The sequence below is a fragment of the Oncorhynchus masou genome, chromosome 7, assembly GCF_036934945.1.
Source record: "Oncorhynchus masou masou isolate Uvic2021 chromosome 7, UVic_Omas_1.1, whole genome shotgun sequence".
Classification (NCBI taxonomy): Eukaryota; Metazoa; Chordata; class Actinopteri; order Salmoniformes; family Salmonidae; genus Oncorhynchus; species Oncorhynchus masou.
In genome coordinates this window covers 13984423-14004046 of record NC_088218.1, presented here as the reverse complement: position 1 = coordinate 14004046, position 19624 = coordinate 13984423, and the positions used below count along the sequence as shown (strand labels likewise).

General features: G+C 45.0%; 1 protein-coding gene across 1 annotated transcript in view; it reads right to left on the bottom strand.

Annotated features, from left to right (window-relative positions):
- LOC135543323 (striated muscle preferentially expressed protein kinase-like) overlaps window positions 1-19624 on the bottom strand; it is a 63636-nt gene that overhangs the window by 43888 nt on the left and 124 nt on the right. The window contains 3 exon segments of the mRNA XM_064970502.1: window positions 1050-1084; window positions 2097-2139; window positions 19208-19624. The exon segment at window positions 19208-19624 is cut by the window's right edge and continues 124 nt beyond it. Of these exon segments, the coding sequence (XP_064826574.1) occupies window positions 1050-1084; window positions 2097-2139; window positions 19208-19601 (472 nt within the window). The 5' untranslated portion in view covers window positions 19602-19624.

Genomic DNA, 19624 nt, shown 5'->3' with positions numbered 1-19624 from the left:
TATAAAATGGATGTCTTTGTATAATGGACTTCAGAACGTTCTCTGAATAAACTGTACTATCTTTTTGCATAAGCTGAGTCTTTGACCAATTATTATTATACCCATGGTCTTACAAACCTCGGGGATTGGTCAAAGCTATTGATTGTCAATTATTATCATTGGGATTGAAAATTCTCGTGACACCGTGATGTGAAGCCAAATGTGGCATCTAGAAATACACCACTAGACTGGTTGAAATACCTTTATAGAAACGACGTTCTAGACTGGACTTGATCATTTACCAAATAGGGCTATCTTCTGTATACCCCCCTACCTTGTCACAACACAACTGACATATATTTAGATTAAATATTCTACAATGTAGAAAATAGTAAAAATAAAGAAAAACCCTGGAATGAGTTGATGTGTCCAGACTTTTGACTTGCACTCTATCTCTTTAATAGATATTAGCACCCAATATGTACTGTAGCTGTGGCCCTTTATGTGGAGGCCTTGTGCAAATCATCTCAAAGGAGAGAAGTCAGTTCAGCGACCTTTGATGAGATCAATAGAGATGTTACAAAGAAGCGGCCATTTCTAGGGAACATGTTAAGAAAAAACATGAACCACTTATTAAGAGACTTAAAAGGACATTATTCATGGGTGAAACACTAGAAGAAACTGTCACATGGTCAGAACTAAATGGCGTGTGGTGCAAAACCCTGTGTAAATGTTTGGAATAGAGCAATAGACATATTCAAGAGACAGAGAAATCAAATAGATGGAACATGATAAATAAAGAAAGGGAAGAGGAAATGAGTCCAGGCAAACATGGGAGGACCTCTTTCACCACAGTATCTTGGCTTGTAGACGTAACAAGAATCTACAAAAAGTCCCTTAGGGGCTTAGCACATTGATATGGCAAATCAATAATAACAAAGAAGAGAGAGAGAGAGAGAGAGAGAGAGAGAGAGAGAGAGAGAGAGAGAGAGAGAGAGAGAGAGAGAGAGAGAGAGAGAGAGAACGGACAAATGACAACGAGAGCGCGAGAGAAAACAAGACTGGTTTACCATAGCTTTGCTTTCGGCAGGAGCGGAAAACTTCGCTTCCATAGTGGCAGGAAGAGAGGGCAGACGGGAGAGCACAGTTACTATAGAAACCACCATCTCTCTCACCCACACGACCAATCCGCTCCATACCCATTAGAGTCTAAAATCACCAGCCAAGCTGCCAACCCTGACACATACGCTTAGATAGCATACTGCTGGAGCTTGCTGAGGAAGAGGTTATGCCTCATTTCACTGACATGTTGCTTTGGATAACAGTATCTGCTAAACGACAGAAAAGGGAGTAAATGTGAAATAGACAATAACAGTGATCATACAGTTTTAACAGTCAATTTCCTTGTGTATTTGGGTTCACCCATCTGCACCAAGTGGGATGGGACTAAATAGCTGGACACACACTGTGCAAGGAATATCGACTCAGCAATATGAGAGGTTGTAATTCAAAATGTCTCGCTGCAATACACACCGTGGATTAGATTAACAGTTGGGTGGAAATATGATTTGGAAAAGGAGCTGTGAGCATTTCTGTTTGACTGAGATTCCAGATGTAATGCTAAACTAAGACCCTCAGAAATGATTCATTCTGTGATGTTATGCAGAGAGGCAACAATATGGTTACAAGAAAATTGCTTGTGGGGGCGGAGGAGAGGCCTTCTGACAGCTAAATAATAAAAAAGCCCACTGTCTTTTTCCTAGCGGCAATTAAAACATGAAAAATGCATGAAATCTCTGTACTAAATCATTTTTTTAAACAAGGATCTTTTTTAATACAGAAAGCGTTAGGTGGTTCTCAGATACAACAACAAGCTAAATATGCACAGTAAAACTCAGTAACGGTGTAATAACTATTATTAACTGTTTAATTACTAAGCAATAACTGTGTAATAACCATTATTAACTATTAAAACCATTATTAACTGTGTAAAACCATTAATAACTGTGTAAAACCATTCTTAACTGTGTAATAATTATTATTAACCGTGTATTTACTATTATTAACTGTGCAATTACCAAGTAATAACTGTGTAAAAACTCATACAGAAAACACACCATGGGTGAACCTTCCAAACGTCTTGGTGGAGTGTCCGGTCCTCTGAAATAATAGAGAGACAGAGGGTTGCATGAGTCAAACCAGCAAAAAGTACAACATTCATGAAACTTAATGAGTTACTGAAATCAGAGGCGAACATTTTTGTCAAAAGAAAAGGCCCAAACAAGAGAAGAAGCTCATATCTCAAACTCCATAATGTCCTGCATCCTACATCCTTATAACCTAATCTAAAACCCTACACACTGATAACTTGATAAGTCATCACTTCCAATGACTCCTATAGCCTTTGATGACTCCTATGACTCCTATGACCAGCCATCGAGCAGGACCTTGAAGAGCTCAATGGAATGACTCATTACAGTACAGAGACAGAGAAAACCCTGAAGTCAGAGTAAAGTAGTGATTCAACTGCTAGATCAATCAGGCTGCTCTGCTCTCTAAGTACCATGCCTACTGCTATTTGCCAGCCAGAGCCTGTTGATGAAGTGTTGCCTGGTGGCCACAGGGAGACAAAAAACAACTGAAGCAACTAGAAGCATCATTGTCAATCTCCTGTTCCTGGTTATGGGGAACTCTGGGAAATTATATCAACACATACAGATGTAGGATCTTCATTTGAGCCAGTTTGCTACAGCAGGGAAATAATATTGCAGCAACAGGAAATGTGGATTATTATGTGGATTATAATATTAATATTAATTATAATGTTAATATTGTTATATTAATGGACATTTTTGTAGGGGTAGATACATGTTTCATTAAATTTATAAATTTCATTAAATTACAAACTTTAGAAGCCTTTTTAAAACTTGAATAGACCACAAGTTGTAACGGTCGTCGTATGAAGAAGGTGAGGACCAAGGTGCAGCGTGGGAAGTGTTCATCATTTTAATAAACTGAACTGAACACTAAATACAAAGTGACAAAAGAGAACAACCGAAACAGCTCCTTCAGGTGCAACACACACTAAACAGAAAATAACCACCCACAAACAAAAGTGGGAAAACAGGCTCCCTAAGTATGGTTCTCAATCAGAGACAACAATTGACAGCTGCCTCTGATTGGAGACCACACCAGGCCAAACACATAGAAATATAACACACAGAACAATGCCCACCCCAACTCACGCCCTGACCAAACTAAAATAGAGACATAAAAATGGAACTAAGGTCAGGACGTGACACAGGTTTGCATCTCAGCAACAAAAGAATGATCAAATTAGACGCTACATCTGTAGTAGGCAGAACCAGGCACAAACTGCATTTCTGCGCAGTAAAGGTTTCTGGCTTGGCAAGGCTAGGGAATCATTGGGCACCATAGTTTCCTCAAAACTCTATACTGTTTATCGCAGAGTTTTGAGAGGATATTTCACAAGGTTTATATGGTTATTTCTGAATATAGACTGTGTCGTACATACTGTACCACATAATTGTACTTGGTCATCTGGTGCTACATATCAGTTGTCTGCACTGTGGCCCAGTGACACACTTCTCTATTCTCCACAGATCACATTTGGGATAAACCCAAAAGTCAAATCCAAAATATCAGACGTTCTCTGCCAGGATGGATACATGTTGTAGGGTACGTACACATAAGCTAATTAGAATAAAATGTCTTACAAATGGAACATTTATAATATAAATGGAGAAAAAAACATTTGACCGTGAAATTTGTCCAAAAGCTGATTTTCCACCCAGCTCCCAAAGGCATCTTCCCACCAGCCAACAGAATGGGACATTGACCCCCCAGGGTGGCATTCTTTGTTACCGTGTCATGTGGAACTGTAAATCCATACCCTCTGTGCCACAGAGGCCACAAGAACCCAGAGGACACTGAGGACATTCCACAAAGAGAGCTATAAGACCTACTGTACAGACCTGGATTTATTAACCTACAGCAACAAAGATCTGTGTTTACTGGTAAAACAGGTAAAAGGGTGGGGAACAAAGTATGTATCCCTTTCCTCTTGGTTCTAGTAATCGATCACAAAGCCATTATAGCTCTGTAGTTCTCCATGAGAAAACGGCTTAGAAAAGAGCATGCACTAAGTGTAACAGAGCAACTTTGTGTCTGAAAGGTAGAGACTCACCTGGAACCTCTTCTTGGACCAGATTTTCTTCATGTCTAGAAGTAGTGCCTCTGTATCTCTCTTTCTCTCTCTCGGTGCCCTCCTCTGGGTTGCAGATTACCTGTGGCACTTGCTCAGCAAAACATCACTGCTGGGATCCTACCCAAATGGAGTGTGAGCCAACCACAATAATTGAGATTGAGCTTTCTTCACAAGCGTGGGTGTTTATAATCCTCTGGTCTGGATGTAGAGGAGGAACATTCAGGGATTACAATCCACAATATCCAGGTGTCTTTGTGTGAGAGTGAGAGTGTTTATCCGCCAAGGTGAGCAGCATCACTCTGACGTAGCAGACTCTGACTGCTGCCGGAGGAGAAAATGTTCAGCCGAACGCTGACACAAGCCGAGCCGGTCTCCATCCCCTCCAGCCCATCCCTCCCTCCTTCAACAAAGCCCCTCCTCGGAGCAACAGTAGCCAGGCAGAGAGGAACAGATTGAGACCCCAACCCGTGAAGACAACAGTGGAGAGGTGTGATCCGGAGGAAGGAAAAGTACCTGCTCCTCTAAAGCATCCTCTCTGTCTCCTCTCTCTGACACAGCAGCAGCAGCAGGAGGAATGAGAGGAGAGGAGAGATAGCCGCCAAGAATGAGAAAGAGAGAGAGAGAGCAGACAAAGAGAGAGCATTGGGGAGGCACAGATGGAGCAGGAGAGAGAGGAGAGGGTAGAGAGAAAGACAGACCAATAGAGATGGAGGGAGAATGGAAAGTGGGAAATAGAATCAGACAGAGTTCCCTCCGTTCTGTTGACGCCATAAACCCACAGTTGAAGTGTGCCCTGCTTCCAACCCCACCCTCCCCAAAATCCAAATCCTTAATCCAAACTGCCTCTTTTTCCAGGATCCCTCTCTCCTCTCCTCCTCTGCTTGATTCTCTTCAGCTCCAGTATCTTCAGAGGAGAGGAAGAATGCAGCCTTCAGAAAACAGCCTCCCCACCCCCAGGGCATCAATTATACATTCATGGTCCATGTCTGTGACGTTCTACTAAATCTGACTTCACGCTAAATAGCAATCAGTTATTTGCACCAGTGAACAGAGCAGAATTGCCCCTCTCCATTTCTTTCGCTCTGCTTCAGCTCCAACACTACAAATGGTGTAGATAGATTAGCTTGATGGCTAGCTGGTGCAACATACAAGCTGTGCACGCCATATTCTCTGACAGATACACAACTCAATAGGAACAACAAACAGCATGGATAAATTCCCTGTACATTTGACATCAACAGTAGGTTGTGCGTTTGTCTTTGTGGTGTTTTATACACAGTGTATCTCTCTCACTACGTTAGTGTAGGGTTTCCCAAACTCGGTCCTGGGGCCCCCCCTGGGTGCACGTTTAGTTTTTTTGCCCTGGCACTACACAGCTGACTAAAATAACCAACTCATCATCAAGCTTTGATTATTTGAATCAGCTGTGTAGTGTTAGGGCAATAATCAAAACGTGCACCCAGGGGGCCCCAGGACCCAGTTTGGGAAACCCTGAGTTTGTGTGTCAGCAGGTCAGAGTGTGTGAGGGAAATGGAGTCTTAACCATCAATAAATGATGTGGGAAAAGATGATGATGTCTTTCTACCCCGCCTCCCAGTTCTACGGGTCTCACAGAAATAATCATCAACTAGAAATAACAGATCATGAAACAAACAGATGTGGTGAAAGGAATTAGGGAACGAGGAAAGGTGAAGAGAACACATCATCCTCCCACTGCTATCACCTGACACTACAAATCCTCCCTTCTTATTACAGGCCTGTCACACACACATGCACATGCGCACTCTCTCTCTCTCTCTCTCCTCTCCTCTCTCTCTCTCCCCTCTCTCTCTTTCTCTCTCTCTCGCGCGCAAGCACGCACGCGCGCAAGCACGCACGCACGCACACACACACGCACGCACACACACACACACACACACACACACACACACACACACACACACACACACACACACACACACACACACACACACACACACACACGCGCACATCATAATGTATTGTTCTCTCAGATACATCTGTGTCCACCATATCCATCAAATTCATCTAAAAATAATAACAGGGGACCCATATCTCATTGTAAAAACCACCCAGCCATCCAGAAACTAGATGGGCATTTTTTCAGATTTAGGCCAAATCTTTCACACTGCGATTGACTGCTATGCTGAGAAATCCACTTTTTTAGCATTGTTACGTGAGACACGCTATTGTTTATAGTGTCAATAGCCAGGGGATATTACCACATGCCCATAAATCAGAGAAAGCCAACCATTCACAGATGAGTCTTTTTTATAGCTAAAGCATCTATTGATCGTAATAATGTCGTTTTTTTTTTACCAATTTGGCTGTTTCTAAGTAAGTGAATGCACTCTAATTCAAAAATACAGCCAATACAGTTTCCTTTTCACTCAAAAGTTGCCTCAATAGCTATAAGCCTTCTCCTTCCTTCCTTCCTTCATTCCTTCCTTCCTTCCTTCCTTCCTTTCCCTTTTCCCCATCCCTCCCTCTGCCTCCCTTCGTCTCCCTCCATCCCTCTTCATCCCTGCTCCATCACCTCGCCCCATGCATCTCCAGAAAGAAGGGATTTTCTCTGGCAGTGAGTAATCAATACCAAGGGTCTCTGTGAGATACAGGATACACCACGATAGACACAATTCACTTGACCGGGATCAATATGTCCCTGGACCAATCATAACACTGCCTTCTATTACAGCAGTCAAATGAAAATCCAAGAAGCAGATGTCAAAGCTGCAATACGTTGTCAGACAAATGACCTAAGGGGATTCAGTTATATCACAGTAAGTCACCATAGTAACACAATGGGCGTATCTTTTATAGTATAAAGAAGCTTCCTCTCCCCTCTTTCTTCCCCATCATCAGTTACATGAAAATGAATGAAAACAACATGACTTCCATGCAGATATCAATTAGCTGATACAATACAGTAGCCAGCATACCATTTACTCTACGTGGATGAGTTTACAGCAATGAGAAACAGAGCAGGCTTCACGGAAGCCCATTGATTTTGTGGCAGAGGAGGGTTTCAGTGGCGCAGCTCTGATGAACTCTCTGCAGGCCCACAACTCTATCAGAGGCATTTATCTGGCATTAGCTCCGTGAGGAACCCTGGCATTAGCTCCCAACAGAGGAACCCAGAGCCTTCTCCAAAACCTGTTAGTCACAACCCATATCTAGACATTTGCTGGGGAAGACAAGGTAATTATTCCTCTTGCCCCAAGGTTTCCCCGGGTCTACATGTTTCCAGTTTCCCTGTCTTGTTAGAGGAAACTTCCTACCGGGCACAGACATCAGTTCAACGTCTTTCCATTTACATTTGGTTAAGTTGTCAGCTAACATGAATTCAACATGAAATCAACCAAAAATATCACCCTGTCATTGGATTTAGGTTGTAGGTTTGGCGGAAAAAAGAGGAAATTCCTTTAGGTTGATGACTTTTTGCAAATCCAATCAGTTTTCCACATTGATTCAACATCATCACGTTTCATTTTAGGGTTGAAATGACGTGGAAACAACGTTGATTCAACCAGTTTTTGCGCAGTGGGTTTGTACATTCTACCACTGTCATAGAACAGAAGCCATTCGTTTGTTGTAAACGTAGCTCACAGTCAGACCCTGTGGAGATACAGGGTGGTGTAGAGGTCCAGGCCCAGGGGACAGACACAGTGGGCATGTCTGTACTGACTGCTGACCACCACACAGAAACCTGATCCTATCACCTAATCCTGGCCCCCTCCAGGCCTCAGACCATGGGACTGACGCCTAACTAGAGAGAAGGAACATAAACAGGACGCCAGGCCAAACACGGAGGCAACTCATCTCATGATCCGGGGTGAAATTTCCCCTTGGTACAGATCTAGGACCATCTTTCCTCACCTGACAAAATAGGTCAGTTCCCTTAATATGGCCAGTGGTGGAAAAAGTACCCAATTGTAATACTTCAGTAAAAGTATAGATACCTTAATAGAAAGTTACTCAAGTAAAAGTGAAAGTCACCCAGTAAAATATTACTTCAGTAATAGTCTAAAAGTATTTAGTTTTAAAAATGCTTAAGTATCAAAAGTAAATGTAAAAGTATAAATAATTTCAAATTCCTTATATTAAGCAAAGCAATTTTCTTGTTTTTTAAAATTACGGATAGCCAGGGGCACACTCCAACACTCAGACTTTATTAACAAAAGATGCTGTTGTGTTTAGTGAGTCCACCAGACCAGAGGTAGTAGGGATGACCACGTGTTCTCTTGATAAGTGTTTGAATTTCAAAATGTTCCTGTCCTGCTAAGCATTCAAATTACTTTAGTTGTCAGGGGAAGTACTTTAGTTGTCAGGGGAAATGTATGGAGTACAATATGCTATTATGGTACTATTAATATTTTCTTTAGGAATGTAGTGAAGTAAAAGTAAAACTTGTCAAAAATATAAATAGTAAAGTACAGATACCCCAAAAAACTACTTAAGTAGTACTTTAAAGTATTTTTACTTAAGTACTTTACAGAACTGAATATGGCGATACATTGTGGTCCGTGACCATGCACTGTGATGCATTCTGGGAATGTAATGGGATTTCACATCACACAGATGCCTCTTGCTAGTTTATCTCATTCTCTAGGTCTGGTCTGTGTTAGTCACAGGACTGGATAGTGGACTGGGGTGACAAAGAGGGGAGAGAGAGGGGGCAGAGACAGACTGAGAGAAGGAGAGAAAGAGAGAGGGGGGCAGAGACAGACTGAGAGAAGGAGAGAAAGAGAGAGGGGGCAGAGACAGACTGAGAGAAGGAGAGAAAGAGAGAGGGGGGGCAGAGACAGACTGAGAGAAGGAGAGAAAGAGGGGGGGGGGCAGAGACAGACTGAGAGAAGGAGAGAGAGGGGGGGCAGAGACAGACTGAGAGAAGGAGAGAAAGAGAGACAGACTGAGAGGGAGAGAAGAGACAGACTGAGAGAAGGAGAGAAAGAGAGAGGGGGGGGCAGAGACAGACTGAGAGAAGGAGAGAGAGAGAGGGGGCAGAGACAGACTGAGAGAAGGAGAGAAAGGGCAGACAGACTGAGGGGAGAGAAAGAGAGGGGGGCAGAGACAGACTGAGAGAAGGAGAGAAAGAGAGGGGGGTAGAGACAGACTGAGAGAAGGAGAGAAAGAGACAGACTGAGGGGGGAGACAGAGACAGAGACAGACTGAGAGAAGGAGAGAAAGAGAGGGGGGGCAGAGACAGACTGAGAGAAGGAGAGAGAACAGACTGAGAGGGGGAGAAAGAGAGGGGGCAGAGACAGACTGAGAGAAGGAGAGAGAGGGGGAGAAGGAGAGAAAGAGAGGGGGGGCAGAGACAGACTGAGAGAAGGAGAGAGAGGGGGGGCAGAGACAGACTGAGAGAAGGAGAGAAAGAGAGGGGGGGGCAGAGACAGACTGAGAGAAGAAGGAGAGAAGAGACAGACTGAGAGAAGGAGAGAAAGGCAGAGACAGACTGAGAGAAGGAGAGAGAGAGGGGGGGGCAGAGACAGACTGAGACAGAGACAGACTGAGAGAAGGAGAGAAAGAGAGGGGGGGCAGAGACAGACTGAGAGAAGGAGAGAAAGAGAGAGGGGGGCAGAGACAGACTGAGAGAAGGAGAGAAAGAGAGAGGGGGGGCAGGGGACTGAGAGAAGGAGAGAGAGGGGGGCAGAGACAGACTGAGAGAAGGAGAGAAAGAGAGGGGGACAGACAGAGACAGACTGAGAGAAGGAGAGAAAGAGAGGGGGCAGAGACAGACTGGGAAGGAGAGAAGAGAGAGGGGGGCAGAGACAGACTGAGAGAAGGAGAGAAAGAGAGAGGGGGAGACAGAGACAGACTGAGAGAAGGAGAGAAAGAGAGGGGGCAGAGACAGACTGAGAGAAGGAGAGAAAGAGAGGAGACAGACTGAGAAAAGGAGAGAAAGAGAGGGGGCAGAGACAGACTGAGAGAAGGCGAGAAAGAGAGAGGGGGGGCAGAGACAGACTGAGAGAAGGAGAGAAAGAGACAGGGGGGGCAGAGACAGACTGAGAGAAGGAGAGAAAGAGAGAGGGGGGACAGAGACAGACTGAGAGTAGGAGAGAAAGAGAGAGGGGGAGACAGAGACAGACTGAGAGAAGGAGAGAAAGAGAAGAGAGACAGACTGGGGGAGAGAAAGAGAGAGAGGGGGGCAGAGACAGACTGAGAGAAGGAGAGAAAGAGAGGGGGGACAGAGACAGACTGATAGAAGGAGAGAAATAGAGAGGGGGCAGAGACAGACTGAGAGAAGGAGAGAAAGAGAGAGAGGGGGCAGAGACAGACTGAGAGACAGAAGGAGAGAGAAGAGAGAGGGGGGGGACAGAGACAGACTGAGAGAAGGAGAGAAAGAGAGAGGGGGGCAGAGACAGACTGAGAGAAGGAGAGAAAGAGAGAGGGGCAGAGAGAGACTGAGAGAAGGAGAGAGAAGAGAGAGACTGGGGGACAGAGACAGACTGAGAGAAGGAGAGAAAGAGAGGGGGGCAGAGACAGACTGAGAGAAGGAGAAAAAGAGAGAGGGGGGCAGAGACAGACTGAGAGAAGGAGAGAAAGAGAGAGGGGGGGCAGAGAGAGACTGAGAGATATACTATGAGATACTCTATACCTACAGTATGGACTAAAATTAGGATGTACTGTATCTACCATGTGACCAGACAGACATGCAGTTGGGCTGACAGACATACAGACAACTGTATGGGGGGGGGGGGCTCACTGGTGGGAGATAATGTATTTACAACTGCTCCCACAGAGTCTTTGAAGTATTGCAATATTATCCTTTAGAACAATGTACTCCCTAGTATTTCCTGTAGCTGGTACAGTCATTTTATGGATGCAATGCCCAGTCATTTCTCTCAGCGTCTGTTAATAGTTGAGAGCCTAGAAGAAGAGACTATCCTCAGAGGCAGTGCGTGTCTAGTTATCATCATTGGGGGATGCTGTGAATAGCCTGCTCATTAGATTAGTATTATTGGTTTGCACTGGAGGCCTGTCAGCCAGCCAACACCTGTTAGGTTTGAAACATCCTGGTCCCCAACTAGAATTAGAAGAATAGGTCAATGGCGTTGTACCATTCAATATTCTATAAGGAGGTAATGGAAGAGAATGAACAGTAGACAATATGAGTCTGATGAGGTCTTCTGTGTCTGTTGTGACCTCATCATGGTCCCGTCCTTTTTTACTTCAGACTTCGTCCCAGTAAGCACAACAACATCAGATTGTCATAAGATAATAGATAGCTGAGCAGTAAGAACGAACCTACTCAAGAGCCCAGACACTTCCCACCTTGTCCGTGTGGTTGGTTAGAAAGAGTTCCAACACTCACCTTTGGGTTTCTTTCTCCTGGGGCCGGTCACACCGTCGCTCACACTTCTCAAAGCCTTCCGAGCATCCAGATACTCCTTCTTTAGCATGGCTCCAGTTGATATCTCTCTCACTCTCTTATTCGTTTAACATTGGGCCTCTCAGATGTGTAATCCTCGTTAATCAAACGTCCGTCTTCTTGTCGAGCTCTCAAATCACCATCAAATCCCAATCTAAGTCCGTTCCTCTACACTTGACAGTTCTTCCTGGTTTTACCCTCAAATCTTGACCTTAGTGAGGTAAGAATGACATTTCAAAATGGCCACTTCTCCTTAGTTGGAATGTGTATCCCAATCCGATGGAAGCAAGGGTGAATATGAGATCCTTAAAATGGCTTCTCCTCCCAGACTCCTAGATGTCCTGTCTACTTCATGGCCAGGGTGAGGACACATTCCTTAAGATGGCTGCCTCAATTCGCCTGATGGTTCCCTCTGCCTCGCTCAGGCCCTCTCTCTCTCTCTCTCTCTCCCCCGTTCCCCCTTACTCCAACACAACAACACCAAGCCCGGTGGTCTATTTCGAGTGGGCTATTGTACACCCCTGTTACCCCTGCTCTGTACCCTTACAGTGGACGTGCCCTCCTGTAATAAGGAGATTACAGACAGGGCTGAAACGACCTTTACTGTCCTGTCTGACTCTCTGCTTGGACTGAGAAACCCCCTACTAGTGACAGACTGAAGAAGGGTTCCTGGGATCCTGAAACAGAGTCTGAACTCATTAAAGAACAGAGAAAGTTTGAACACAACTTATTGAGTGGGAGTTGTTTACATTTCTGTCTGTTTTGACAGCCAATGAACATGGCAAAGATATCGTTGTCAGCCATGAATAACTTCAACAAGCTGCTTTAAAGCTGGAATACTTAATGGTGAAACTGCTAGGTCTGTTGGGTCTTGAAAACCCGTCCTTAGGCAACACAGTGACTAGGTTTCAATGATGGACTCTTTCAGCGTAGAGGAAGTACACACTTGAAAACCGTCCTTAGGCAACACAGTGACTAGGTTTCAATGATGGACTCTTTCAGCGTAGAGGAAGTACATCACTGCCTACGTCTGTTGGGTCTTGAAAACCCATCCTTAGACAACACAGTGACTAGGTTTCAATGATGGACTCTTTCAGCGTAGAGGAAGTACATCACTGCTACGTCTTTTGGGTCTTGAAAACCCGTCCTTAGACAACACAGTGACTAGGTTTCAATGATGGACTCTTTCAGCGTAGAGGAAGTACATCACTGCCTACGTCTGTTGGGTCTTGAAAACCCGTCCTTAGACAACACAGTGACTAGGTTTCAATGATGGACTCTTTCAGCGTCCTTAGACAACACAGTGACTAGGTTTCACAAGGAAGTACATCACTGCCTACGTCTGTTGGGTCTTGAAAACCCGTCCTTAGACAACACAGTGACTAGGTTTCAATGATGGACTCTTTCAGCGTAGAGGAAGTACATCACTGCCTACGTCTGTTGGGTCTTGAAAACCCGTCCTTAGACAACACAGTGACTAGGTTTCAATGATGGACTCTTTCAGCGTAGAGGAAGTACATCACTGCCTACGTCTGTTGGGTCTTGAAAACCCGTCCTTAGGCAACACAGTGACTAGGTTTCAATGATGGACTCTTTCAGCGTAGAGGAAGTACATCACTGCTAGGTCTGTTGGGTCTTGAAAACCCGTCCTTAGACAACACAGTGACTAGGTTTCAATGATGGACTCTTTCAGCGTAGAGGAAGTACATCACTGCTACGTCTGTTGGGTCTTGAAAACCCGTCCTTAGACAACACAGTGACTAGGTTTCAATGATGGACTCTTTCAGCGTAGAGGAAGTACATCACTGCAACGTCTGTTAGGTCTTGAAAACCCGTCCTTAGGCAACACAGTGACTAGGTTTCAATGATGGACTCTTTCGGCGTAGAGGAAGTACATCACTGCCTACGTCGATAAAGAAAACAAATCTGGGGACTCAAATCACAAGCCAGACATGCCAGAACAACGCAACTCAAAACCAAAGTTAGCAGGCAAAACCTTTGCAGTGGTTTTACTGAAGGTTGAAGGTGATCTCCGTATTGCTAGCTACTATTTTGTATTGTATTCAAGCTGATAAAGTATTGTAGGCAGTGAAGTAGTTCCTCTTTGCCAAAATAGTCCATCATTGAAACCAGACCCTAGTCGCTGTGTTGCCCAGGGTCGTGGTTTCAAGGCTAACATCTGCTTGAGATATTTCAACAATATACAAGTAACAGCAAACACCGTTTTTTCCCCCTCTGACATCATCACACTTGCAATGGAACAGCAGAATATATACTGCCGTTGTTTTTTCCATGCTGCCGAACATGCCTCCGCCTCTGTTCAATCATCAAAACAATAACCATAACAAAGCATCTGGGCAGTGGGGTAAAGTACTTAAGTAAAAATACTTTAAGGTACTACGTAAGTCGTTTTTTAGGGTAACTGTACTTTACTATATTTACTTTTACTCCACTACATTCCGAGAGAAAATAATGTACTTTTTACTCCATACATTTTCCATGACACATTAAAGTACTCGTGTCATTTAGAATGCTGAGCAGGACAGGAAAATAGTCCAATTCACACACTTATCAAGAGAACATCTCTGGTCATCCCTACTGCCTCTGATCTGGAGGACTCACTCAACACAAATACTTTGTTTGTAAATGATGTCTGAGTGTTGGAGTGTGCCCCTGGCTATCCATTAAAAATCAAGAAGATCATGCTGTCTGGTTTGCTTAATATAAGGAATTTTAAAGGATTTATACTTTTACTTTGATACTTAAGTATATTTTAGCAATTACATTTACTTTTGATACTCAAGTATATTTAAAACCAAATACTTTTAGAATTTTACTTTTACTTGAGTCATATTCTATTAATATTAAGATATCTTTACTTTTACTTAAGTATGACAATTTTACTTTTTCCACCACTGGCTCTGAGGGAGAACATTGTCTCTGTTTCCCATGAAGCCGATTCGATCTTTAAGTAACTATAACAAGTAGAGGTGAACTTTTGAATGACGGACCAAAAGCAGAATCAATTTGACAGGCTAAAAACACATGTACAGAGTGTGGTGGTATAGAATAGATGTAGAATACTTCATTGTATTCTACATCTGTATTCTACATTGTATTCTACATCTGAACGGGATTGTTCACCACTATGTCTGACGTCACTAAATTGGTCTCCTGCTTGAGGATATCAAATGTTAGACACGTAAACCAAATTCTGGAGTGCATATATACCCACCGACAGTGTGAGTCTAAGACATGGGTCTATAACTGCACAGTAAATATATTCTGAGGGTGGGAATCCACCCTGTCAACTTGTCACGGGGTCATAGCATAGCTAGCCACACTGAAACTCCCTAGATCCACTAGGACACTGGAGTGGAAAGTCACGATATTTGGCATAACAAACGGTAGTTGTGGAATATGGGCCAGAGGCGTGGGAGGATCACGTTCAAGTCCTCTCAAGCATGGGAGTATCCATGTACTGTTGCATTCTGGTTTCCTTCCCAGAATAACAAAATGGCAGAGGTTTGAGAGGCCAGTCTAAGAGCATGTTTGGGAACTTGAAGGGGTTTATATAAGGCAGTCATAACACCTTTATAGATGTTTCATGTAGTCTAAATACCATGTCAGCTAAAATACCAGTTACTTGGATAGCGCTCAGAGAAACATGATGTAAGCATTGGGGTGGTTTACACCATTAAACACCTATCGTGGACATATGAAACTGACAGATTCTCGTGGACAGATGAAACATTGAGGATCTGTCAAGGCTCATATATAATTATGTGATTACAGGCAACAATAGTTTCTGGTTTGGGCATTCGTTGTTGATTTTTGGACCAATCAGTACGGGGAGAAGGCGGTGCTTAAGCAAGTGCAGTGATTTTCAAGCCTGTGTGTGGATGATATACAGTTTCCACTAGATTCCACAGCCACAAAGTCAAAATTGTCTGTATCGTAAAAATTCATGAAAACAAAATTTGCCCATGATAAACACTGGTGAATTTAGCGGAAGGGAGGGGCTTGGCTGAGAGTTTCCGTTGGCGAGGGAGGAGACTTCACTTCCTTCCGTTGCGGAAAGGTAACCATAATTGTTAACAGCATTCCCCCCCAGAAGTAAAACAGCAAATTACAGATTTTCGCAAGCGGATTTTACTTCTGGGTAACCAAGAATATAAGAGTTGTAAAATCATTGAATGTGTGAGGGGGTTACGTTTACAGACTGACCTCATGTCAAGTCATTGAAGTGATTCAGTGGTCAAAGCGTAAACACTACTAAGCCAAATATGATGTGTGTAAAAGTATTACAGTCGCAGGCTTGTTGTGGTCAGTACTGACATATGGTGATTGTTGACTTCTTAAAGGGCAGGCCTCAAAAAAGACCTACATGTGATGCATCTAGTCTTTTCTACATACATCTATTACCAGAAAAAACACACACACTTCCTCTATCCTTTTATACATCTATATCTCCCACTCCCTCAACCCTCCCTCCCTCTTTCATCATGATGACTGTGATTGAGTGTGACTGTCCATAGTCTCAGCCCCACTGAGGCACTGTGGTGTTGCTATAATTACTTGTGATGTGTACTGGTGCAATAGGAGAGCTCGATGGCATCCACACATCTCTGGAACACAAACCCCCTGGCACATACCATGCCACAAATAAGAGAGGAGGGGATAGAGGGAAGGGAGGAGGGAGAGAATCACACAGGGGTCTGGGGGCAGGGAGGGAGGGAGGGGAGAGAGAGAGAGAGAGAGAGAGAGAGAGAGAGAGATAGGTGAAAAGAAGGGCAGAGAAAGGGGAGATAGAGAGATAGAGTGTCTGAGAAGAGGCTTATTGGTCATGGTGCATGGTCATGGTGAGAAATAGATGATCACATGCAGGTTGAATATCACCAGGAGGGAGAGAGACAGAGACCTACCAAGAGGAGAGAGACACAGAGACCCACCAGGAGGAGAGAGACCCACCAGGAGACCTAGACCCACCAGACACAGAGACCCACCAGGAGGAGAGATAGACACAGAGACCCACCAGGAGGAGAGCCACAGAGACCCACCAGACACAGAGACCCACCAGGAGAGAGACCCACCAGGAGGGAGAGAGACAGAGACCTACCAAGAGGAGAGAGACACAGAGACCCACCAGGAGGAGAGATAGACACAGAGACCCACCAGGAGGGAGAGAGACAGAGACCTACCAAGAGGAGAGAGACACAGAGACCCACCAGGAGGAGAGATAGACACAGAGACCCACCAGGAGGAGAGAGACACAGAGACCCACCTGGAGGAGAGAGACATAGAGTCCCATCAGGAGGAGAGAGACACAGAGATCCACCAGGAGGGAGAGAGACACAGAGACCCACCAGGAGGATAGACACAGAGACCCACCAGGAGAGAGAGAGACACAGAGACCCACCGGGAGGAGAGAGAGACACAGAGACCCATCAGGAGGAAAGATAGACATAGAGACCCACCAGGAGGAGAGATAGACATAGAGACCCATCAGGAGGAAAGATAGACATAGAGACCCACCAGGAGGAGAGAGACATAGAGACCCACCAGGAGGAAAGATAGACATAGAGACCCACCAGGAGGAGAGAGACATAGAGACCCATCAGGAGGGGGAGAGACACAGACATGACAAGAGAGGGGTAGAAGGTTCTAGGCAGAGACTCAAGAGTAAGACCAAGATGTCAACAGGAGAGGGGAGAGAGGTGAGGAGAAAACAAGAGGGTGTGATGGCTGAGGAGAGAGGGGGAGAAGGCTGAGGAGCGAGGGGGAGAGGGCTGAGGAGAGAGGGGGAAAGGGGAGAGGAGAGAGGGGGAGAAGGCTGAGGAGCGAGGGGGAGAGGGCTGAGGAGAGAGGGGAGGGGGAGAGGGGAGAGGGAGAGAGGGGAGAGGGAGAGAGGGCTGAGGAGAGAGTGGGAGAAGAGTGAAGTGAAACGGAGAGAAGGTTTGGGGCCAGAAAGTGATAAGCAGAGATTGTCTTGTGAAGGCCAAAAACGTCCCCAGGAAAGGGAGAGAGGAGTATGGTGGAAAGGAAGGGCAGTTATTGCAGAGGAAGAGGGAGATCAAGAGATTGAGGTGGGGAGAATGAGAACCGATAAAAGGGCAAGGAAATAGATTAATAGAGGGGGGGTGAGTGAGAGCTGAAGGGGAGTATAAAGAAGATGAGATGAGAGGGGAGTGAGTTAGAGTTCCTCGTCTAGCCTTTCAAAAAGGCCGATCCATCTCTCAGTCGGTTACAGTGAATTCATGCCGTCAGAACTCCCACCCTCAGCAAAGGAGCCCTCCAAAGCATTCTAATTATAGCTAGTATCTTATGAAACAAGGGGATCAGGGCAATGCTTTCGGCTTCACCACGCACAAAGTACAAGCAGTGTCCTTCGTCGTACCGTCTTCCCTTTAATAGCGTTCTCACAGTAAGATTCTGTCCTGCGTCCCAAAATGGATTCCTATGTCCTTAATTGGGGACAACGGGCTCGTGGTAATGGCTGGAGCGGAATAGGTGGAATGGTATCAAATACATCAAACACATGGTTACCATGTGTTTGATGACATTCAATTTACTCTGGTCCAGCCATTATTATGAGCCGTCGACTCTCAGCAGCCTCCACTGCCACTACATAGGGAGGAGAGTGCAATTTGGGACACAGACAGACAACGTGTTTTGATTTGATTTTGATTTGATCTGATTTGTGGGACACTACGTGTGGAGCTCCAGTTACATCTGTTCATTCTCTCATGTGATGTAGTCCAGACTAATGACATGGCCTTTACTGACTGGTGAGCCACATAGCATTTGTCTGATTCCTTTATTAGATGTATTAAAGGGACAGCTCTGCAGGCCCAAATGTGATTCTATAAACACAAATAAATACACAAACATCTATTAACAGTCATTCAAATGGAGTAATCCCTCTCTCTCTCTCTCTCTCTCTCTCTCTCTCTCTCCCCCTCTCTCTCTCTCTCTCTCTCTCTCTCTCTCTCTCTCTCTCCCTCTCCCTCTCCCTCTCTCTCTCTCTCTCTCTCTCTCTCCATCTCTCAGTTACACCCTGGACAAAATGGCCGCCATATCACTTCAGTTTTCTCCAAACTGCAAAACAACAACAATCATCCAACCAGAGGGTCAGAAGGTGAAGGGTTCAACTGCTAAAAGATCACAGCGACAGATGAAATTGGGGGGTCACACCAGCCCCACCCTAAACCTCGACGTCTCAATTTAGACTGAGGAGCCAAATTTAACCTCACCCCTCTCAAGACAAGTCTTGCTAGCTGACGGCTTCTACAGTAGAAGTCGTTTTTGAAGGAGCAGGGTTGAGGTACTTTGAAAGAGCAAGGGTTTTCTAGAGTGGAATGGACAGCCATTTGAGATGGAATTAAATCAATATACCACCTGCAAACCTGTTGGGTACATTGTTGTTGGCTTTTGTAAAGATTGGTCCTTTGCTTACCGAGCACCTTTTAAAAAGTAGATGGATAACAGATGTTCCCCTGCATGCTTCCCTTGTAGACTTACACAATGTTTTGTGAGGGTTGTCCCCATGTTTCAATACTCAGCAAACACAGATGAATTATAATGTTGTCCCAATGTTTCCCCAACGTTACCTTCTCCCAGGTCCATAACGGCAAGCAGGGCGCTGCTCTGAGCCTCCCCCAGGCAGTTGCTGGCCACGCAGGTATAGAGCCCAGCGTCACTGGCCTTGCAATCCCTGATCCACAGACCCCCAACATCCTTCTCCCCAGCCGGGGCCAGGAGATCATTGTTACGGTACCAAAACAGAGAGGGGGCAGGTTGACCCCCCACAGACACCCTCAGGCGGATATCACACCCTGTCCCCACTGCAGCCTTGCGGAGCTTGCGCAGGAACACCGGCGGGGTTCGACCTGGTTCCCCTGTGTCCGGAACTACCTGGTCCTGGGAAACTTGGGCCCGTTTGGAGGGGATACCAGGACTGAGGTGTGTGCCGCCTTCCGCCATTTTCTTTGGGTTGGTGCTCATGGTTCTGAACACTTCATGTTCAA